The sequence below is a fragment of the Bactrocera dorsalis genome, chromosome 4, assembly GCF_023373825.1.
Source record: "Bactrocera dorsalis isolate Fly_Bdor chromosome 4, ASM2337382v1, whole genome shotgun sequence".
Classification (NCBI taxonomy): domain Eukaryota; kingdom Metazoa; phylum Arthropoda; class Insecta; order Diptera; family Tephritidae; genus Bactrocera; species Bactrocera dorsalis.
In genome coordinates, this window is record NC_064306.1 from 68100044 (window position 1) to 68121697 (window position 21654).

Consider the following 21654-nt stretch of genomic DNA (forward strand, 5'->3'; position numbering starts at 1 on the left):
CGATGCCGAATCGACTCTCGTCGATTTCGGGTATACTCTCAGCTACGGCTGCTTTATTCTCTTCACTGCAAGCTAGACGTGGTCTAATCGGTGGAATATAATCTAATAATGAATGCTGGCTGTCAAGATGTTGCGAATTGTATGCTCAGTAGGCCGATTATGTTGACCATAACTTTAGCGAAGCTCGCGAAACACATTCTTTGCAGAACCTGAATTTTCGTAATAAAGTTGAACGATTTGTAAACGTTGTTCAGGTGTAAGTCCTTTTATGCTGAAATGCTAAACAATGCTGAATAAAAAATAACATGACAGCTTGACACGACACGACTCATCCGGAAAAGTACCTCTACTTGGATATAGCTGCCATGCAAACTGAACAATCGGAATAGAGTGCTTGATAGGAATCATTTGACGAGGTGTCTTCATGAAATTTGGCATGAATTTTCGAACACACTGTTCAGATCGGATCACTATAGCATATAAGCGTTATAGAAACTGAATAATCGGAATCAAGTGCATACGTTATTGTTGAATATCATTATTATTCTACAAAAAGCTCTCAAGCACATTTATTTTCAGCTAACTCTCTGTCTCTCTCTCTTTCTCTCTTTCTCACTTTATGAATTCGTGCAACTCCGACATTCTTGAGGCAAATACTGAAGCTAGTTAATAAATCAGCTAACACGACTTCATTTTTAATGATGATAAACTATGCTAGCTGTCAAGTAGCACTAGAAATAACAACAAATTCCATTAAAGCTTTTAAAATTTTTAAACTAGTGTAGAGTGTGCAGTTAGAAGATAATGAAAAGCAATTACGAAAATTAGTGTCAAAAATGCTAAAATTGCGCAACAAAATAGCAACTTTTGCAAAAACCCGTTTCAATGCGGTAAAATATTGGCATACAGTTATTTTGCTAATAGAGCATATTTTAAATGTTGGCTAAAAATATTAGAGCTAATGCGTTAGCACGCGCGTTACATTTTCAGGCGTCAATATGATACAATTTTTGCGGCTGTGTGTATTTATATATTATATATGTATGTGTGTGAGTGTAGATGTATGCGGCTTATATGTATTTGTGTGAATATATTTCGTGCAATGTCAAGTCTCAAAAATTTATTGTTCGCAAAATGTGGGGCAACATGCAAGCACGCATAATGAATTCATAGAAATCGTGAGCGATACATACTTCCATATATATAAATTATACATTTAATTGCACATTAACATTAAGTATAGAAGAAAAAAATTATAAACACTTTCATAACCAAAAATTAAAGCTGCACGTGTAAACATGTTACACAATCGCTTACAATGGCACTAAGCTGCGACTTGTGCGTTATAATTAAATCTTTTATATAAAGTGTGGCAACAAAGCGAAATTTGAAAGGGACTTAAATGCTGGCGAACAAACAGTTAATGATGCTCACGGATATGAAGGAAGGAAAAATAGAAATTAATTGCTTGCGAAATGACTACTTTCGTGGTACTTACATGCATATGTACATGCTGAGGTGGGTATATATGTATATAAATATAAATGATTATTATAAATGTGCATAAACTAATGTATTTTAGTGCATTTGAAAATTCATATGGACTCACAAATATTTTGAAAGAGTTTTGCATACATACATAAATATCTACAAAGGTGAGTGGCAACATAATATAACGCATATGAATGCAGTAAATTATGTTAGTTTGATTTAACATTGGCCCAGTCATAGCAATAACTAACAAGAAAAGGCGTTAACTTCGGCTGCACTGGAGCTAACATATTATAATACCCTTCACAGGTGTTTATTTAGCATATGCATATAGTATATATTTAGTAAGGAAAATTTATCATTCTTGAAGACCTCAATTTTGTTTTCGACCAATCAGTTTGTATGGCGGCTATATACCATACAAGTACTATATACCGACTTTAACAATATTATCAGAGATTGTAGCGTTGCCTTGGATCATGATCTGTGTCAAATTTTGAGAAGATATCTCATGAAATGAAAAAGTTTTTCATACAAGAGTTTGATTTTGAACGATCAGTTTATATGACAGCTATATGCTATAGTGGTCCGATCTAATTAATGTGTTAGGAGATTGTAGCGATGTCTTGGAGAATTATCTCTACCAAATTTCGTAACGATATCTGGTAAGATAAAGGAGTTTTCCATACAAGCACTTGATTTCGATCGTTCAGTTTGTATGGTGGCTATATCCTAGAGTGGTCCGATGTAAACAATACGTTTAGAAATTGTAGCGTTGCTTTGGGCAATAATTTGTGCCAAATTTCGTAACGATATCTTGTAAAATAAAGGAGTTTTCCGTACAAGGGCTTGATTTCCAGCGATCAGTGAGTTTGTATGTCAGCTATATGGTACAGTAATCCGATCTAAACAATACGTTCAGAGATTTTAGCTTTGGCTTGGACAATAATCCATCCCAAATTTCATGAAGATATCTTGTAAAATAAAATAGTTTTCCATACAAGGGCTTGATTTTGAACGATCAGTTTATATGACAGCTATATACTATAGTGGACCGATCTGAACAAATTCTTCGAAAATTGTACCCTCGCCTTCGAAAATAGTCTGTACCAAATTTCATGAAGATATCTCATCAAATGAAAAAAATTTCCGTACCGAGACTTCATTTTGATCAGTTGGTTTGTATGACAGCTACATATATGTTACAGTGATTCGATATCAGCGGTTCCGACAAATTAGCTACTTATTGAGGAAAAAATTACTTGTACAAAATTTCAGATCGATATCTCCAAAATTGATAGACTAGTTCCTGTATATACAGGCAGAGAGATGGACTTATCTACATAAATCAACTCAGCTCGTCTCGCTGAACATTTGTAAATACTTTATAGGGTATGCGATGTTTCCTTTAAAGCATCACAAACTTCATGACCAACTTAATACACCCTGTCGAGGGTATAAAAACATGAAAATGTATTGAGCGCAACATTAGTTCGCTGGCTCTTAATACTGGTAGTCAATTTGTTGATGTTTCAATGAGATACACCGTAAACAAGTTGTTGTTATTATTATTATTGTTATGTGTGTGTGTTCGCTAGACCACCTTTGGTTTAAACCAGTCCGCTAAGCGGCCACAAATCAAACCTACGATCAGCAATCAGCGTTCAGCAATTTGCAATTAAAATCGCCTACAATGAGCAAAGCAAGTTTTCGATTTCAAACTACTCTCACCTCTGCCGCAATAAAAGGTGAATTATGCACTAATATATAAAAAAAAAACTTACTTATAATCGCCTAAGCGCATTTGTATGTATGTAGTCATTTATATAAATTTGCGGTAATAACGTTTATAGCAACGCATTGTTAGCGTTAGTTAGCAGCGGCAACCTGTCTATTATCTCCACTTTTGCTAATTTTAAAGTGCGGTTTGCCTTTTATTTCAACACACACCGCGGCTGTCTCACCAACACCTTGCAACGTATTTGATAGACTCGGACTCCGACTCATCATGCGCAGGCGCACCTTTCCCACTGACTGATTTGCGCGCAGCACGCTTCAGTGCCTTACTGCAAATAATAAGCAATGGTGTCGGCCCGCCTGCCCGCCGGTCACTCAATTGCGCAGTCGCTTGGTTTTCACCTGTTGCTTCAGCGTTTTACTTTTTCCACTTTTGTTTGGGTGTGTTGTTGTGCTTTTTGACTTTTAATTTGTTAGCAATTTCGCCTCGGAGCGTAGAGATTCGCTTTTATTTGAATTTTCTTGAGCGTGTTAAGAATCATAATTGCTGACTAAAGCGGTTTTGCTCAGATTTGCATGTTGTTTATTATAAAATTTAATTTTCTAAATCAATTATTTATGTACTGAAGTGTGAGTACTATCCGGGTACTTGATATTTCACGCTCACGTTGTCCGTTGTCTATTAATTTAATTCATGGAAATCTATTATTAAATCACGCTTCGTAGTTCCACTTAATTTGCATAATAGAAAACTTTGAAATTGATTAATTGATATTTGTATCTTAATTGACCCACAAGCTAATAAATCCTATAAAATCTTACGGTTTCTCACTTATAAGTTCCTGTTTATAGAAAAATATAAAAACTACTTTATTAAAAAAATTTTACCATAAATAATTTTTTTCAAATAAATGTGCTTGAAAGCTTATCGGAACTGGTAACAGCAAATTTGCCACCAAAATCACTTACCAGCTGATCAAATTTGAACCGGATTGACAAATAAAACTAAATTTTCACGTATTTTATTCAAAATCTCTATTAACGCCTTCACAATAGGCTCCTAAACTAATGTTTAATGCAATTTTCCATGCACTTATTATAAGTCTCGGCTGGGATTCCTGACTCCAGTGCCAACGGCTAATTTCGATTTTTTCGATTTCGGCTCATTTTTGGTATGCCATTTTCTAAATTGTTGTACAGTTTCGATGTTGTATGCATAAATCCACGTCCTGTCACTAATGCATTTAATAAATATTTATAGACCTTCAGCTATGTTGTCGAGTATCTCTTTTGTGACTTCTACTCTACGTCGTTTTTGCAAAGGTTCAGTTTTTTTGATAGCATTTACACGCACCTTACCCAAGGCATTAACCCAAATATGTCGAATCGATCCATAAGGGTTGCTATCGTTGCTATCTCTCTGATGTCACTGTTTTCAATCACTGTTTCTTTAACTTTTTCGATGTTATCGTTATTAACAGAAGCGGTTTGACGCTGATTGGATTGAAAAGTGAAGGTCAGGACCTCCGATTCGTGGTAAAGTAGACTCGCCAAAACACTTCTGGAACATTTTCAACGATTCCGCAGCCAAAATTCCATTGGATACATAAAACTTCAAACAAACTGGTCGTACATTTGTTTTCTACATCATACATTGTGACAAAAAAGTACCCGGAAATTGTAAATAAAAAGCAAAATATTAAATTATTCATCAATATTTATTTTGTCGCCTTATGCCAACGATTTTTCCAGTCCTGGAAACACTTTTTGGGAGGGCCTTCAGCTCCTTCCGCGAATAGTGTTTAATCTCCTCGTTCGACTGAAAACGGGTTATAGGGATCTAGTTCTAATTTTAGTTTGTGGAACAGGAAAAAATTACTTGGAGTCAAATTCATTGCGTTTTGACTTTAAATTCGGTCACAATCGGTACCCTTTTTGAAAAAAATCAGCTTTATTGGGACTAGTCGAACAAGAATGCCTTTCATACCCAAAATATCCACCAAAATCATTCGAATGAACTTGCGAGAGATGTCGAGCTCTCTTGCCATCTCTATAACACTTTCCTGAAGATTAAAGAGGTATGTGTTCAACGATCTCTCGACCGTCGTTGAAGGCTTAGTTCGATAGGTTAAGTTAGATTGTTGCTCATGTCCTATGAATTGACGAAATAAAGGGATACCAGTTGTGTCTGCTTAATAAAGTCATTTCGCTGAAGAAGTCCAATAGAAATAAGGCAGTAAGCCGGAGCTTTTTTTCTTGTGAAAGATATATCTTGTTGAATACAAGAAGCCCCCTTAATTTTCTGTGGGTTTCGCCTGATCAGGAATATTTTGTGATTGAGTAACTGCAGGCTAATTCCTTTCCACTAAAATGCTAAATTGGTAATCATGCCTTCCATGCTCATCAGTACTTCATTCTCCATTACCTTCGCTAAGGCTTATATGAATTTTATGAGGAAGTGTCTCGATGAAATTGAAAGTGAGTCCAAGAATTCTCAAACTATTAAATTTTAATCGCATGACCAGTGAGTTCAGGACCGATATACATACATAGTTGCATTTCTCATAGAGTGAAAACTTTCTGCAGGTAAATGAACTTCGGAACAGTAGATCTACTTTAATGGCTATTACCTCTGCTTCAAGAACACATTAGCTGAATAAAGATCAGAAACTAAAACTTATAGAAATTGCATGCGGATGGAGTTCTTCTTGTACGTCTTCACTGAACTAGTTACAATACAAACAAAAAGATCTGATGGACTCTATTCTCGAAGTGTACGCCTTACTCGGGCATCTCTCATAGGAATAAAGTTTCCAAAAGCTGGTTCAACGTCGAAACTCTCAAAACTTACAATCTGTCTGATAGTCCATTCATTATAGTAAGTTCACCTCGGAATTCGATATACACAGCTGTAAGTCTTTAAATACTTGTATATTGACTTCCTAAAGTTGTCTCAAAACATACATATGGTAGGTATATCCTACAGACTTACAGGGTATCTCGAATTCCGAGATTCTTACCTAACTTAACCTTAATTGACTGGACTATGATTCTAAAGCCATCCAAGCAACCGAATCCGAAAAGTCTGATAAAATCTTCACAGCGATAAATTCAGTTGGCAGGCATTTTCTAAGGTTTTTAAATTGGAAATACTTTTAAGTGCCCAAGTTTCAGTAGTTCATGTTGCACCGCGAATGATAAGGAGTTCATCGTCTCATTTGAAATGTTGAATTTCAAATGAAACTGTTTGCGTTATTTCACTCAAGGCCCGCAATGATGAAAAACCTTCTCTTCACATAAATATTTATAGAATTTAAAAATTTCCCTCGGACTTAAAGAAATGGACCACAAATAACGAGAGTAACCATTTTTTTAATAAAAGTGCAAACAAATTAAATTGTGTATGTTAAGTTTTACAATTTAGCAACCGTACTCTTATGGGATTAGCAATATTTTCGCGTTTTTCATTGACTTTTGTAAATCCAAAAACAATCTGGTTTTGCGGTGCACCAATAAAGCTCTACATCATATTGAATTCATGGCTGTTACACATATGCATATACATTCATACTCACACAAATACATATACATACATATATACATGCAACAAGGCAGCGCGCCAAAAACACCGACTGTAATGAAAAAAGTTCGACGAGCTTGCGGTTGAGCAGATGGGTCGAATTATTTTTATACAACAAGGTATATGTGTGTATGTATGTGTGGTTGTCAGTGGTTTACATGCCAGTGTTTGTTTCTGTTAAAACAATTATAATCCTTGGGTATCAGATAGCAATGAAGTGAGGTAAGCATTATATGTATAATACATACTAACATATATGTGCATATGTATATAATATACCACATATTCGTATATATCAATATCAGTTAATTCAATTGGTTAAAAATTAGGTTATATGCTTTTAGTCTGAATTTTTAACACCTGTCTCCATTATAAATAGGAAAAGGAAATTTGCGTACTGCTCGAAATTGAAAACTACTACGGCTCTCTTTTAAATTTTTTTGTAGCAAATTCGAAACTACTATAGTGAACAAGGTGCTCGTGTACTCAAAGGACTCGAACTCTGAAATTTATCTCTATAAACCGATTTTAGACTATATGGCAATCCCAACAATGTCTAGCGTTCACTAAAAAACAGACCAAAATTTTAGTAGTTACACCCTTTTTGATTAAATTCGTTACAAAACAAAAATAAAAATGAAAATAAAAACAAAAATGAAAATAAAAAAATAAAAATAAAAACAAAAATAATAATAAAAAAATATATTGTATATTTGATCAAAAACTTCTCTAACCTTTTTTTTCTTACAACCCTCAAAAAAAAATTTCCCGTAACTTCATCAATCCTGTCAACAAGTAGAATTTATTTGCCCTCGCCGGCATGTGGTGAGTGCTTTAAGGTTTTCTCAATGGCTCTTTTGGCCAATAACCTAACGAATCCACTTTTCTAGTCAACTGCCCCCAGCACCAATCCTTTGATTACTTTCAATGCCAACACCTACTCGTCGTGCCGAGTTAGCAATTTTCGTCAAATATTTCCTTTTTGGATTTTTCGGCAACAGGAATGTGCATATGTGCAACACAAAAAGTCCTGTTAGCTTCCGTTACATTTCAACATTTGAGTGTTGTTTGCTCTCTTGCCCTTTGATATGGCATTTAACCGTTCACCCGACAACAGCCGGTTTCGTAGGCGTCAGTGCGGGTTTGCACAAACATACGGGCCTGTGTTTTTGTTGATATGCAAATGCATGTTTATACATGTCTGTTTGATGTGTGTGTGTGTTGTTATCAAAGTCAGAAATCAATGTTTAGCAAAACCACTTCCTGCATGTACCAACGCTGGCACCACCCGAACAAACCAAAAACGCAGAGAACGCCTTCTTTAGACATGCAGTTGACGGTATGGCAAAAGGCGACGAGTAAAATTTTGTGCTTTCAAACGCATAACATTGATGCTAGTATGTTGAAATCGGTTAAAATGTGATATTTTCTGTCACAGTTGCCTAAAAGTAGGCAACGATTTATGGTATTACCGCCTACTTTACCTAAAACTTTACCCAAAAGTAGATAGTAACAACATTAATCGTTGCCTACAGTTAGGCCTATAACCTAAAATTATTTTGTTTTAAGCGATAACCCTTTTTTTGAAAATGAAATAAATCCAAGTAAGCTTCTTAAAATATATCGCACTTGTTACGTTAAAGTGTAACAACTCAAAATTTCCTAATTTTAGTTTTTTGCAAGAAAATAATGTGCAGTGGTCATCTCTACCCACTGTAAAAATCGTTCAGTGATTTGTCTAGTCTTTCGTTAAAAAAAAACCGTTATGACTCTCTCTTTGTTTTCAGAATGACTTCTTTCGTCTCAACTAAAGAGTTACATTTTTAGTTGTCTCCAAGTGTTTTATCAAATTGGTTCGTTAGTGTATCACATAAATTGTAAGATTTTGAATTGTTACACAGAGACAACTCAAAATAATACTACTATGTATATAAAAAAATTTCATTAAAAGAGTAATAAATCAAAAATTTGTTATTTTCGTGCAAATACTAAACAAATAAAAATGAAACAACGGTTATATTATTTTTAATGATATTTTCGTGCAATTACATAGTTTTTCTTTGTAATATATTATTAATATTTACGGCAACAGTTTTTCGTCTCTACTGAAAATGTTCAAATTTTGAGTTGTTACACTTTAACGTAACAAGTGCGATATACAAGTATATGGTAGTAGCGTGATCCAAGTTACCCTTTTAATCACCAAATGGCACCAAAGAGAGACAAATTTGCACTGCGAAGGGTTTTTTGGGCGACTGTCACGCCTCTAGTAGGACCTCATAGGCGATTTATGCCTCTAATTAACTGCTCTGTGGCTACATTATTATCATTTGCATTTCATACGAAATACTTTTTTCTCAATTATTTGTTACACTGTGTTTTTTTTGCAACTAAATGTATACTGAAATAATGAAAATTGCATGTACTATATATTTATCCACCTCTCAATATGGACTTACTTCTTACTTTACTGTTTCTGGCAAAAAGAGTTGTGCCAAAATAAATAACTACGAGTGATGCACTTGCAAATGGAGTTTTATGCCTGTCATCATCGTTTTCTCATATCCTTGCGCACTTTCAGTTTGCAGAGTGACATTAGGGTAGGTCGTTAAAAACAAAACAAAAACATATTTTGGGTTATTCTTTGCATTACTTATTTTTATTATGAATTTTTTACTTGAACTTTATATTACACTGGTCTAAAGGGGTTTTGTTGCCCTGGGTATAAGAACGGTTTTGGATATATTTGTGATACAATGCATGGCACTATCAATGATTTGTAAGCTCCCGCGAAGTCCAGCTATCTAGTAGTAGTGAAACACAAGAGGATGCGAGAGCACCGACCCGCTCCCATATTCCCGATAGCGGTTGTAGCATGCCTTTTCTTGATAGCTCATTAGCTTTACAATGGCACCCATACCAGTATTATCACAAAGACACTCGTTGCTATTGATAGCGAAGTTAGGCACTCCTTGACCAGTCTTGAACCCACAGTTAATGAGTTCAAATTTTTCAATATAATAATTTTCATTAGAAAAAATAAAATAAAATATATATAATTTTTTGACATTTTCAAAAAAAAAATCAATATTAGTTCCTCCCTAATACAAACACAAGCCCCATTATGTGTTTCAGTCTACCGTAGATTGATCGTAAAGAGAATAAATCTTTATCAAACGGTGCCAAAAATATTTGTACGTGTATGTATCTGTATGAATTCAAAATCCTTTTCGTCCTTCCAGTCTGCATACGTGTTTATTTGATCTGCTCGACGCCAATGATAAAAGAAAATAATTTTATGGTTGCCATAAAGCATGCATACATACCATATGAATATGCCATTGACCATATTACTGTGCTTGCCAATAAATAATTCAATAATAATCACTTACTTTTCATTAACTTTATATCAACCTTTAGCCATTTTATTTTTTGGTACTATACACCATTCAAGCTTAAAACTATATAGCTATACATACATATGTATATAGTACTTCAGTTAATACTTGTAAAAATAGAGCTCTCTGCCAGGCAGCTATTTGGCATCGACTGACTAAGAGCAACCCATTAAGAGCATGCAACTTTGCAACAAATATGCAATTCTGCGACGAAACAAAAGCGTTTCGTGTAAGTGAAAAGAAGATACTTTTCCCCGCATGACAGTTACGCCTGTACCAACTGCAATAAGCAATTTTCTGCTCAGCATAATTTTGTGAAGCCTCTTTGTGAGACAAATTAACTGTTTTTTTAGTTTTTCATTTTTAAATAAAACTGAAAGCCATTATTTTTATCAGTTTCCTCGCTTTGCTGGCATTGTTTGCGAATTTTAATGTCTGCAGTAGCTCTGCTGGCAGTCACACTCTTATCTCGTCTCCACTTCATGCCAAAAAAGCGGAGAAGTTCTAAAATATTGAAAAAGTTGTTGCTGCGCTTGGCTATCGCTTTTATACACTTCCGTAGCGTTGCCGTGCCTCTTCAGAATGCAAATGAATTCGGTGGACATTTTTTATTCAGTTCTTGTTTATTTTTTAATGAAAAGTTAGTTTAAAACGCGACTCAATTGCAAGAAATTCAGTAAAATTGCTTTTTGGAGTATTATTATGGAGTCTTAGATTTGGATCTTGCAATGTACTTTCTCTGAAGTTGGGCAGCAGATCGACTTAATATATCTCGGCATATCTCAAAGGCATATATAAACTGACTTGTTGAAATTTAAATTCAATTTAGATTGCATTTAAAATGAATGACGGCTTAATTGTGTCAAAATTATCCTCTTTATATGCTAGAAATGCTAATTGACTACATTAAGAGAGTGTTTGGAAGGCATTTATATAATTGAGCGCTATTTTTCAATCATATTCCTAATTACCCAATTTATATCCGAATAAATGACAGATAAACGTTTTATAAATATTTAAAAGCCTTTTCGCTTCGAGTTAATTGATCAATTAACCAGCCATTACTCAATTGAAACGCTAATTTAGATCGTTTTACCATACCAAATCCTGTTTTACTGAATAAATTCTTCATCGAACTGACATCAAGTTGGAACTAGAATGAAATTCTGCGGGTTGTCCAGGCTATAAATTTGGTTGTGTGTGTGTTAAAATAATTTAATCTTTAGAAAAATTACGAAATGAAGAACACAAACAAGTATAACAGCTGATCGTGTTAAACAAGTCAATCGGCTGTGCGAAAGGCAAAAACTGGTTTACCAATTATAATCTTAATGCACTACATTAATTTGGCTGCGCGTAAAGACTATAAGACAATCCTTAATAATCAATTAGCAATGTATCGCTGTAGGTAATTTTACACAATTAGTTAATTGACTAAATTAAAGAACGCTTTGATACACCTTTTAAGTGCGTTTGTATCTCTAATTAAGTCAATTAAACCTAATTAACACTCCAATTATCTGCGTTTGTAGCCTTAATTAAGTCAATTAGGCCTAATTAGTTAATTTACTTAATTAAAAAATCGCTTTGACACACCTATTATGTGAGTTTTTATCACTAATTAAGTCAATTAACAATTTTTCTCTGTATGTAATTTTAAACAATTAGTTAATTGACTAAATCAATGAATGCCTTGACACTCCTTTTATCCGCTTTTGTTTTATTTGAAATAATATATTGCAATGGAAGAACCAAAAATAATTATTTAATAAATAATATAATAAAATAATGGCAGTTGCTAATTAAGTGAGTTTTATATGAGAACATTAACCTCAACTAAGCAATTATTGGTCTCATGGAAAATTGCTATGTGAACATATTATAAGAATTATTATGTAAGTAATAAACTTAAATTTTTTTCCTGTCAATTTCAACGTACCCTTGAACTCTTTTGATAACTTATATGAAGCCTCTCAATCTCATTCTCCAAATTTCTTTCTTTTACAGAGTGTACTTTGTGCCGACTTAGCCATAAGCATACCTAATAATCAAGGGCTGGACAATGTCTATTATCGCATCGACTACAGTCCGCCATACGGTGATCCAGCGCCAAACACAACAATACCGTCGCGTGAGATTGGCGAGGAGATTCAATTCTCGCACGCTCTGCCCGGCACCAAGTACAATTTCTGGTTGTACTATACAAATTACACGCATCCAGATGTGCTATCGTGGACGGTGACAATTACCACAGGTGAGCGAGCATACATTACATTTCATAGGATAGTTCGAAATTTGTGGAAAATATTTTTCTTCTTGCTTCAAATTTAAATTTAATAATTTCAGCTGACCGCTAAGGATTAAAGAGTGATCCGTTTTGAGTTTCCCTATTTCTTTTAAAGAAAAAACCACAGAAACATCAATTTTATGGGGAATGTTAATTATCATTCGAAAGAAAATTCTTTGACATTCATTTTTTTATGGTAATCTCAAATCTTTCAAATGTTGGTCACGGCTCGTCTCAGATTGTCCATCTGTGTGTGATATCACACGATCTTGGTGACTTATCGATTGGCACAAAACTTGGAAAGTGTTCTCTCAATAAATACATTCATTGGCGCGATTTGTGGAAGTTCATTCAGCAGGTCTTTCATCTTCATATTTATATGAGGGTAACCCTAAAGTATCCTTGGAACCCAGTCACTTTAGCGTATGACATTTTTAATTGCTTTCGAGGAAGAGATAAATATCGCAACACGAAAGGCGTTATCGTGTGGAACTTATTTATGCATTTTAAAGCAACTAAACGAGGCAGCAGCATTTAAAACTAAATTTAGTGCTAAAAATTGTGGATAAATAGTTTTAATTTTATTATTTACTCTTTTCGATAGAAAGTCTCAATCGAGTTTAAAATAGTTTCACGACATTATTGTAAATAAGTAAGTCTCTTTTCGTTGGAGCCATTTTTTAAGTGGCAGGTCCCAAACCCAACACACAACCCCGGGGAAGAATGTTTTGCCTTCTGACTTTAGCTCGCCTTCAAACGGATGTTCTTTGGCTACCCAGAAGATACTTGGTGGTAAGACCGGAAGTCGTGAGCTGCTTAAGCCATCTGTAGAAAAATCGTTTCTGACCGCTCTCAAGTGAATGGCGCTCAGAGAATTTTCCTCACTTACGTGAACTTCTACACAGGACTCCATCCTCTATGTATCCCAAATTGGTGCCAAATTGCGAAAAGAAGAAACGCTGTTGATAACTCGTCTGTAATATGTCCATGCCAATAAAGAAGAAGAAGAACGAAGTCTCTGCTAGCAATTTTAGAAACATGCCGGCAATTTTGACTGAAAAACACTATAATTTAGAGCATCTTTATAATCTGCCATTTTCAATATTGACCACTTCCCAACTTTCACAACACCTTATAGAGCACAAACACCACTTTGCTGTCAAACTGACAGGTGTCACAGACATGTCAAAGCACTTACCCGTATTTATTTTCAGCCTAATGATCATAATAGCGAAAACAGCCGACACCCACAGCGTGTTCTTCGTACACACCCACACACACCACTCAACTCTCTGCTGCATTAAGTTGAACACATTAAATCGGGGAAGTAAGTCTACGCTCTTCAGAAGTTTCGAAAGTGTAGCGCTTTGCTGCAAATTTAACGCATTTTAACTTCCCCATGTAAGCCATTGCGTATATGTAGGTACGCTAGTGGGCCCCATAAAGTGTGTTTTTGCGCTCTTTAAAGTGCTCATTACGCTTCTAAATGCCTGTCTCTGTGAGTAGAATTATGAAAATTGCCTTTTAACTGCGTTTCAGTAATTTAACAAAGTACTGAAATTACAACTGCGTTCCCTTGTGGCGGCGAAGCTTTTCTCTTCGCACTTGGCTGCTTACATCATGGCGCTGTTGTAGCATTATGTAATTGCTGAAATTAAGTAAAAATCGCGCGAGCATTACGAAATGTTAGACATTTTTTTTATGATGGAAAATTAAGTAACTGAGTATATGAGGGAAAAAATAAAGTGATACTATGTATGTGGACTTTCTCATATTTCTTTTTTTTTTTCCAAAAAGTTTCGCTTATTCCTAGCAACTTCAACTTTTCCTGGACCTCTTCATATTTGTCTAAACTAGAACTTGCTACATCTTAAGCTTCTCAGTTTGATAAACGCCTTCAAATTTCCCACAAAAGTGCTAAGTGAAATTTAAAGATTCCAACATAAATAAAAACTCATCTAAAACTAAAAACTATCAAGTAGTTTTTCCCACTTTAAGTTTATGGCCCTGCTTGATATACGGTTAGTAACTCAAATTTTTATTACTACTAATTTCTCCTTTATCTTCAACAAACCAAAGTGTTAATTGAGTGCAATGACCATAGCATAGCTTTGTGTAGACCAAACTTTCTCGGCATTGCTTCCGCCAAAAGTTCGCAAATCCGTAGACTAGTCTTATTTTCGGTAAGCAGTAACTTGTAAATTTGCAAAGCACGCATTTTGGGCGGCTTTTGGGCAAATACTTTTGCTTAAGTCATGAATTTTGCAAGTGTCTGCTGGCTGCAAAGAAACCACACCATGAACAACGCACACGTGTCTATGTACAGTGGAGTCTCAGAAATTATATAATCACTACGTTCTTTTGGCGATTTAATTTTTATTTTGTAGAATTTCGAAATTATTAAGGGGCGCATCTGGCGTGACAGCATAAAAAATGTCGATTTTTGGCAATTAAAAAAATTTTGTTTTTTATTTGAAGGGTATATTGTGTGAAATACAATATATATTATATTCATACATATATATTTTTAAAGAAAAAGTAAATATTTTTCGAGTTACACGCCGACTCCGGCAAAAAACGGTAGAACGTTGTATGGAGAACATGTAAGAGAAATTTGTTACTCATCGATTCATTTGAATCCAAGTAATCACTGAAGCATATTCGAAAAATGCTGTTTCGAGAAAAACGCTTTTAACGATAAATTGAAAGATCTGATTGGACTGAGCGGCTGCGCTTTAGAAGACTGTAACTCAAAAACTATTTGAGGTATCGATTCAAATTTTGAGTTTGTTATTTTTAAAGGTATAAGCTAAGCCATATGATTTTTTTTTAATTTTGCACTAGTTGTGCCCCTAAAATATTCTACTTAAGTAACTAGTTTAAATGATCAAACAAAATTTAAATAAATGAAAAAAACTTTAAATAATTAAAAAAAAATAATTATAATAATTAATAAATAATTTAAAAAAATTAAATAACTTAAAAAAATTTAAATAATTAAAAAAATTTAAACAATTAGAAAAATTAAATATTTTGAAAAAATTTAAATAATTAAAAAAATTAAATAATTAAAAAATTTAAATAATTAAAAAAATAATTTTACATATATCGTTTTCCATAAAATTGTATTACTAATTATTTTCGACTTAACTCGAAATTTTAGTAATTAAAAAAAGTAGATAACTAAAAAAAATTTAAAATTAAAATAATTAAAAAAAAAATTAAATAATTAAAAAAAAAAAAAATAATTAAAAAAAATTAAATAATTAAAAAAAATTTAAATAATTAAAAAAAATAATTTTACAAACATACATATATCGTTTTCCATAAAATTGTATTACTAATTATTTTCGACTTAGCTCGAAGTATTTTTTTTCCTTTTCTAATTATTTTCCCGTTTTCAAACATAATTACGACCTAACTCGAAGTAAATTTTTTCTTATTCCAAAAACTCTTCATTTTGCATTAGTTTCAAGTGTCTAGCGCCTACTGTATTTGGTTGCACAGGTCGTATGAGTTATGTCGGCGAAAAGTTTCTGCTTAACTTGATAATTTTCGCTTTTGTTTTTGTGTCTGGGTAACAAAGGCGCTGCACTCACCTACAAGTAAATCTACTTAGCCAACGCAGCTTCAAATGCTAATTTCGCAGCGCGTCCGGCTTGATGCAGCAAATTTTCACGACATGAATCTATTTATATATACAGTCATCTGTATTTTAACATATATGTATGTATATATTTAAGATTTTATATTTAATCTAGGCCCACTATTTTGGCAAGCTGCTGTAAATTTGCTAATTTCGTAATATAGTTAAAAATTAATTAATGCAATATTATGCAAATTAAGAAAAAAAATGTTGTGTTGTTATTTCTTTTAATTGAATGTATTTAAATTCTTCTATTTTTATATTAAACCCCTTATTAATTACATTAAGACATATGCTCATATATGTACATATGTACATACCTCTCATCAACTCTAAATTTATATTATTTTACGCAGCACTATGTATGTTATTTTAGTGAGATGTTTATCTACGAATCCAACACCTAAGGGCATTTAGCTCTGGAAACTTCCCTCTAAAACACTTACTAAGACTTTACTTATGTTTGTGAATATGTTATAAGGCTTTCAAATATTCCAATCTTCTTTTAGGTTTGAAGAAATAGCCATACCAAATGTACTTATATATGCACTTACATATCTACCTAAGAATTCCCCATTGGCCGTCGCAACAACTTCGTTGAGTAAATTACCCACCGGCATAATTTATTTGCATATACTTATTTCTAAATACATACATATGTATATATATATGTATGTATGTAAATCTCTATAACTGCCTTATCGTCCAACCCTCTGTTAAAAACGTATATTTTTTCTCTTTATTGGCGTGTGAAGCCAACTCCGATAGTATCATCGAAGTTGTAATTATTCAAGTTGGAAATTAGAGCAAATATATTTACAGACAGCACTCTTTTATGATTAGAAAAAAAACATTTTGCAAATGTATGTATATATGTATATGACTACTTCTCTCTTATACCCCGCAGTTATAATTTCAGTGATAAAATGCAGATTTTTGTACTGACTTCCCGCCAATTTTGACCTCCAATATTTGTTTTTGCTCATTTTGCTTGATGTATGACTTGACTCCAAATATGTACGTATGTATATTTTTTGCTTAATACCTGTCGGAAGCCATTGGTTTGTCATGAGATAAGTAAACTATTTCCCTTTTATGTGTCAAACAGTCACTAAATGCCCTTAAAACTTTTCAATTAATAAATGGCAATTGGGAAAACTTTCATAACTCGAGGGTGGCTTGTTCATTACAAATATTTTCTGTAACAAATGCAAAATCTAATATGTACATATGTATGTAAGAAGGAGAGTACATGTGGGTGTGTTGAACTGGGCAAATGTGGAGCACTAGGTTTGTGACTGGAGGGTGTGTTGGATCAACTTTAGCACGTTGATATCGTATTGGTTTGTAAGAGTGTCATATTTTATTGACCGCTGGAAATGGTGGAATATTTGATGATAAATTTAAGTATATTAGACTTGATTAATTGAGTGCTATATCAAATATTATTAAGGTATTTGTCTTTCGCCCTAATATTTGGTTTTTTGTAACCACAAAAATGTTAATGAACTCGAGCTAAATTGTCAATGAGACCAAGAAAAGGAAATACATGAGGAATTAAACACGACGCTTTCATTCTCCAATAGAAAAAACCGAACCAAAGCTTCTGTTACTGACAGTTCCAACGGCGAAGTCTATGTTAGCTTATACTAATATCGGTATTCTGCGTGAGACGATTGTCTCATGTCTCTAATAGTGACTATAGTAATTTAGTGATTCTGTTAGTCAGGAGTCTCATTTTGGTATTCTGGCAAATAGAGTATACTACTTTACAGTATACTACTATACTGTAACTGCCAGAATACCAAAATGAGACTCCTGACTAACAGAATCACTAAATTACTATAGTCACTATTAGAGACATGAGACAATCGTCTCACGCAGAATACCGACATAAAGCTTACCAATCCAAACGAGGTTAGATATTCGAAAGTATAGCCCTTGGCCGATTAAAATCCGGGACAATACGGTTAACGTAGAACCGGCTGTTGTGGGAATTGACGAAAGTAAAGTCTACCTAGTCTCTCGTTGGATCAAAGAGTAGTGAGACCAAGAAAAGGGTTAAACGAGAATATCAGCGGGCTTTATCTCTAGTAATCCATACGCAGAAGGTAGCTTCAAACTAAATGACTAAAATTCAGTATTCTAAGGCGAATATAACATAACAAGCATAACAGAAGATGCCAATCTTCTGCTCTAACAAGCAAATCCAGAAACCTCTCTATCGGACAGCTAGCCAGCTGTTAAGGCTCTCCGTAGCCTGCATTAGGTTGTGCAGGTAAGCAATAACTATCATCTGGGGACCCAGTCATATAAAAAAAAAACGAAAAGGCAGGCGAGTTGGCCCGCTGGAAACACAATTCTCCTAAGCTGCCCCAAACCATTCAGCTCTTTTAAGGGTTGTTTGAAGCAATGCGCTCCAAAGGAACATCTCAGCTCTTGGAACACAAGCAACTCAGGGCATTCCACAAAGTTACTTTGGAATAGTATTGATGGTGGACAGACCAAAAAGCTTCTTCTTGTAGGGAAAAGTAAACTTAGTAATACTGTCGGAGCAGTCATAGAGCACCTACCTTTTTTTCTTCTTTATTGAAGATACCGAATACGCGGTTATAGCCGAGTTTACAACGGCTGTTTGCTGCCGATTCGAGATTTCAAGTGTAGGCAGATCCTTCTCCACCTGGTCTTTCCAATGGAATAAAATATTCCTCTTTATCTGCTTCCCCCGGTGGCTAATGCGACGAATATTCTCAGAGCTGGAGTATTTTCATCCATTCAAAGGATCATAAATCTTCCTCAGAACGCTGACTCATTAAATTTTGTCCTCGTCCAGAGGAACGGATATAGCAGGATGGGGATGATGAGTGCCTGGTAGAGTATGGTCTTTGTTCGTCGTGAGGGGACTTTAGACCCTTAAGATTCCATCTTCAAGAAATTGGATAAGCAGATTTGGCGGAATGCAGAGCATACGTGCAAGATGATTAGACATATCTAACATTTTGTTAAGCTCGTGTATCGAGCTGCTTTTCACCGATTTCGATAGTGTACACAGAAATTACAACATACAAAAATACTTGTATATTATTAAATTATGTTATCAGTATAAATAAACATTAAAGACATTTTTCTCATTTTCTTACAGCGCCTGATCCGCCCTCGAACTTGTCCGTGCAAGTGCGCAGCGGCAAGAATGCCATCATCTCATGGTCACCGCCCACCCAAGGCAACTACACATCCTTCCGCATCAAAGTGCTCGGCCTTTCCGGTGCTTCCAGCTCATACAATCGCACATTCGTCGTGAATAACACATTCCAGCACAGCGTCAAGGAGTTGACGCCGGGCGCCACTTATCAGGTGCAAGCCTACACCGTCTACGACAACAAGGAATCGGTGGCGTATACCAGCCGCAATTTCACAACAAGTAAGTCTCGAAGCAAAGGTGAACTGAGACCTAATAAATGCTACTACTAAATGGAATTTGGGGCGAAGAAAGGGTGTTTAATTGTAGAAGTTAATAAAAAGCTAAAATTTAATAGAAAAAACGCTTTGTTGCGCTCTTGCAATTAAAGCTTTGGCACAGTTAAAAGAAAGTGGAAGGTTTTGGTGTTGGTTACGGGGTTTTCGTTAAAGGTTCTTACTAAAACTGTTATCCCTATCCTCTTATTAATATTTAATTGGAATAAAACACGATTGTGACTAAATTAGCAACAATATCTACATATAAATACATACATATATATATACATAATAATTAATCAATGTGTTAACCTTTATGAAATCTATAATCTCTGCTAATACCTATTCATTACGCTGCTAAAAGGTAGAAGGACGCGACATAAAGAGTTGCTGGATATAAAGATTCTGCGAGGTAACAACAAATTTAAGGAATATGCACCAATTTATCTATATGTATATGTAGTATGTGCATATATATACATACATATGTACTGAAATGAATGTCTTATTAATCATACTATATGGTACTAAATGCTTTCAATAAGATTTCTGTAGTTTGAACTTGTGGCTTATGCACTGTTATGCCACACTCTATATATGTATATATGTTTAACTAAAGTTGAAATATATGTAAGTTGCAAAATACTGTAAAGCTGCACTTTTTGATTTGATGAACGCCGTACAAGAATATTTTGTTGTAATTTTAAGCTTTATTTTTATAAAAATGACGTCTGTGATCGAAAAGCAAAGTGAATATATAAAACAGAAATAACCGTTTGGGAAACACTGCCGGTCTGTAAGTAGTTCAGTTAAATATAAATTTGTTATGGGTTGCAATGATGGTTATTCCAGTTGAGTTGGAATTTTGGAACTGGTTGCGTCAATTATATTGGGTAGTCGAAAAAGTATGGGAAATTTCAATGTGAAAGTTGCATCTCGCTCTGGTCGACCTATCGTTGAAAAAGTCGGTGAAATTTTGGAAAAGATTGATCAGGACCGTCGCATAAGCAACCATGATATCGCAAAAGAACTTAACATTCATCTTCAAACGGGTTTGAACCATTTAAAAAAGGCTGGCTACAAAGCGAAGCTTGATGTTTGGGTACCACATGAATTGGCTATGAAAAATTTAATGGACAGAATAAACATCTGCGATTCTTTGTTGAAACGAAATGAAATCGAACCATTTCTGAGGCAAAGGACGAAAAGTGGATCAAATATGACAATAATGTGCCAAAAATATCATGGTCTAAGCGTGATGAAGCTCAAAAAATGGTCACAAAGCCAGGATTGACACCTCGAGGTCCTCAAGGTTATGCTGAGTGTTTGGTGGGATTGGAAAAGAATTGTCCACTATGAGCTGCTCCAGCCTGGTCGAATGATTAATTCTACATTTTACTATCAACAACTGAAGAGATTGAAGCAAGCAATCGAAAAAAACGGCCAAAACTGATCAACAGAGAGTCTTCGTCTTCCATCAGAACAATGCTACACAACACACATCTTTGATGACTCGACAAAAACTGAGAGAGCTTGGCTGGGAAGTTTTGATGCTGATCCTGACCTTGCATCATCGGACTACCATTTGTTTCGGTCAATGCAGAACATCCTTAATGGAATTAAAGTTGGCTTCAAGAGAAGCCTGAGAAAATTACTTGTCCCATTTTTTCGCCGATAAACCAGAAAAATTTTACACTAATGGAATAATGTCTCTAGCAGAAAAATTGCAAAAAATGGCCGACCAAAACGGTACATTTCGGTTCATTAAAGTTCATTATAAATATAAAAAAATTGAAGTTTGATTAGAAATACGAAAAGACTTTTTCGACTACCTAATAACTTCCTCAGTCACGTCGGCAATCTCTACACGCCATCGTTTTTGGAAAAGTTTAAGAATTTTTGCTACGAGTCTAGTATTGACACGCTTCATAATCAAAACATTAACCAAAATGTGTCGAATCGATCCGTAACCGATGTAGAGCTTATCTGATATGTCTGTGATGCCATCACAACTATTTGCAAACACTATTTCTCTAATATTTTCGATGACATTGTCATT

General features: G+C 34.5%; 1 protein-coding gene across 4 annotated transcripts in view; it reads left to right on the forward strand.

The window, feature by feature from the left end:
* The window catches only part of LOC105224959 (tyrosine-protein phosphatase 10D), a 176172-nt gene that overhangs the window by 142798 nt on the left and 11720 nt on the right, over positions 1-21654 (forward strand). For 2 of the 4 annotated variants that reach the window (XM_049456554.1, XM_049456552.1), the window contains exons 3-5: positions 12214-12460; positions 19282-19560; positions 19960-20007. In XM_049456554.1, coding sequence (XP_049312511.1) covers positions 12214-12460; positions 19282-19560; positions 19960-20007 — 574 coding nt within the window. The remainder of the gene's footprint in view (positions 1-12213; positions 12461-19281; positions 19561-19959; positions 20008-21654) is intronic. The other 2 variants (XM_049456553.1, XM_049456556.1) reach the window with 1 other exon arrangement.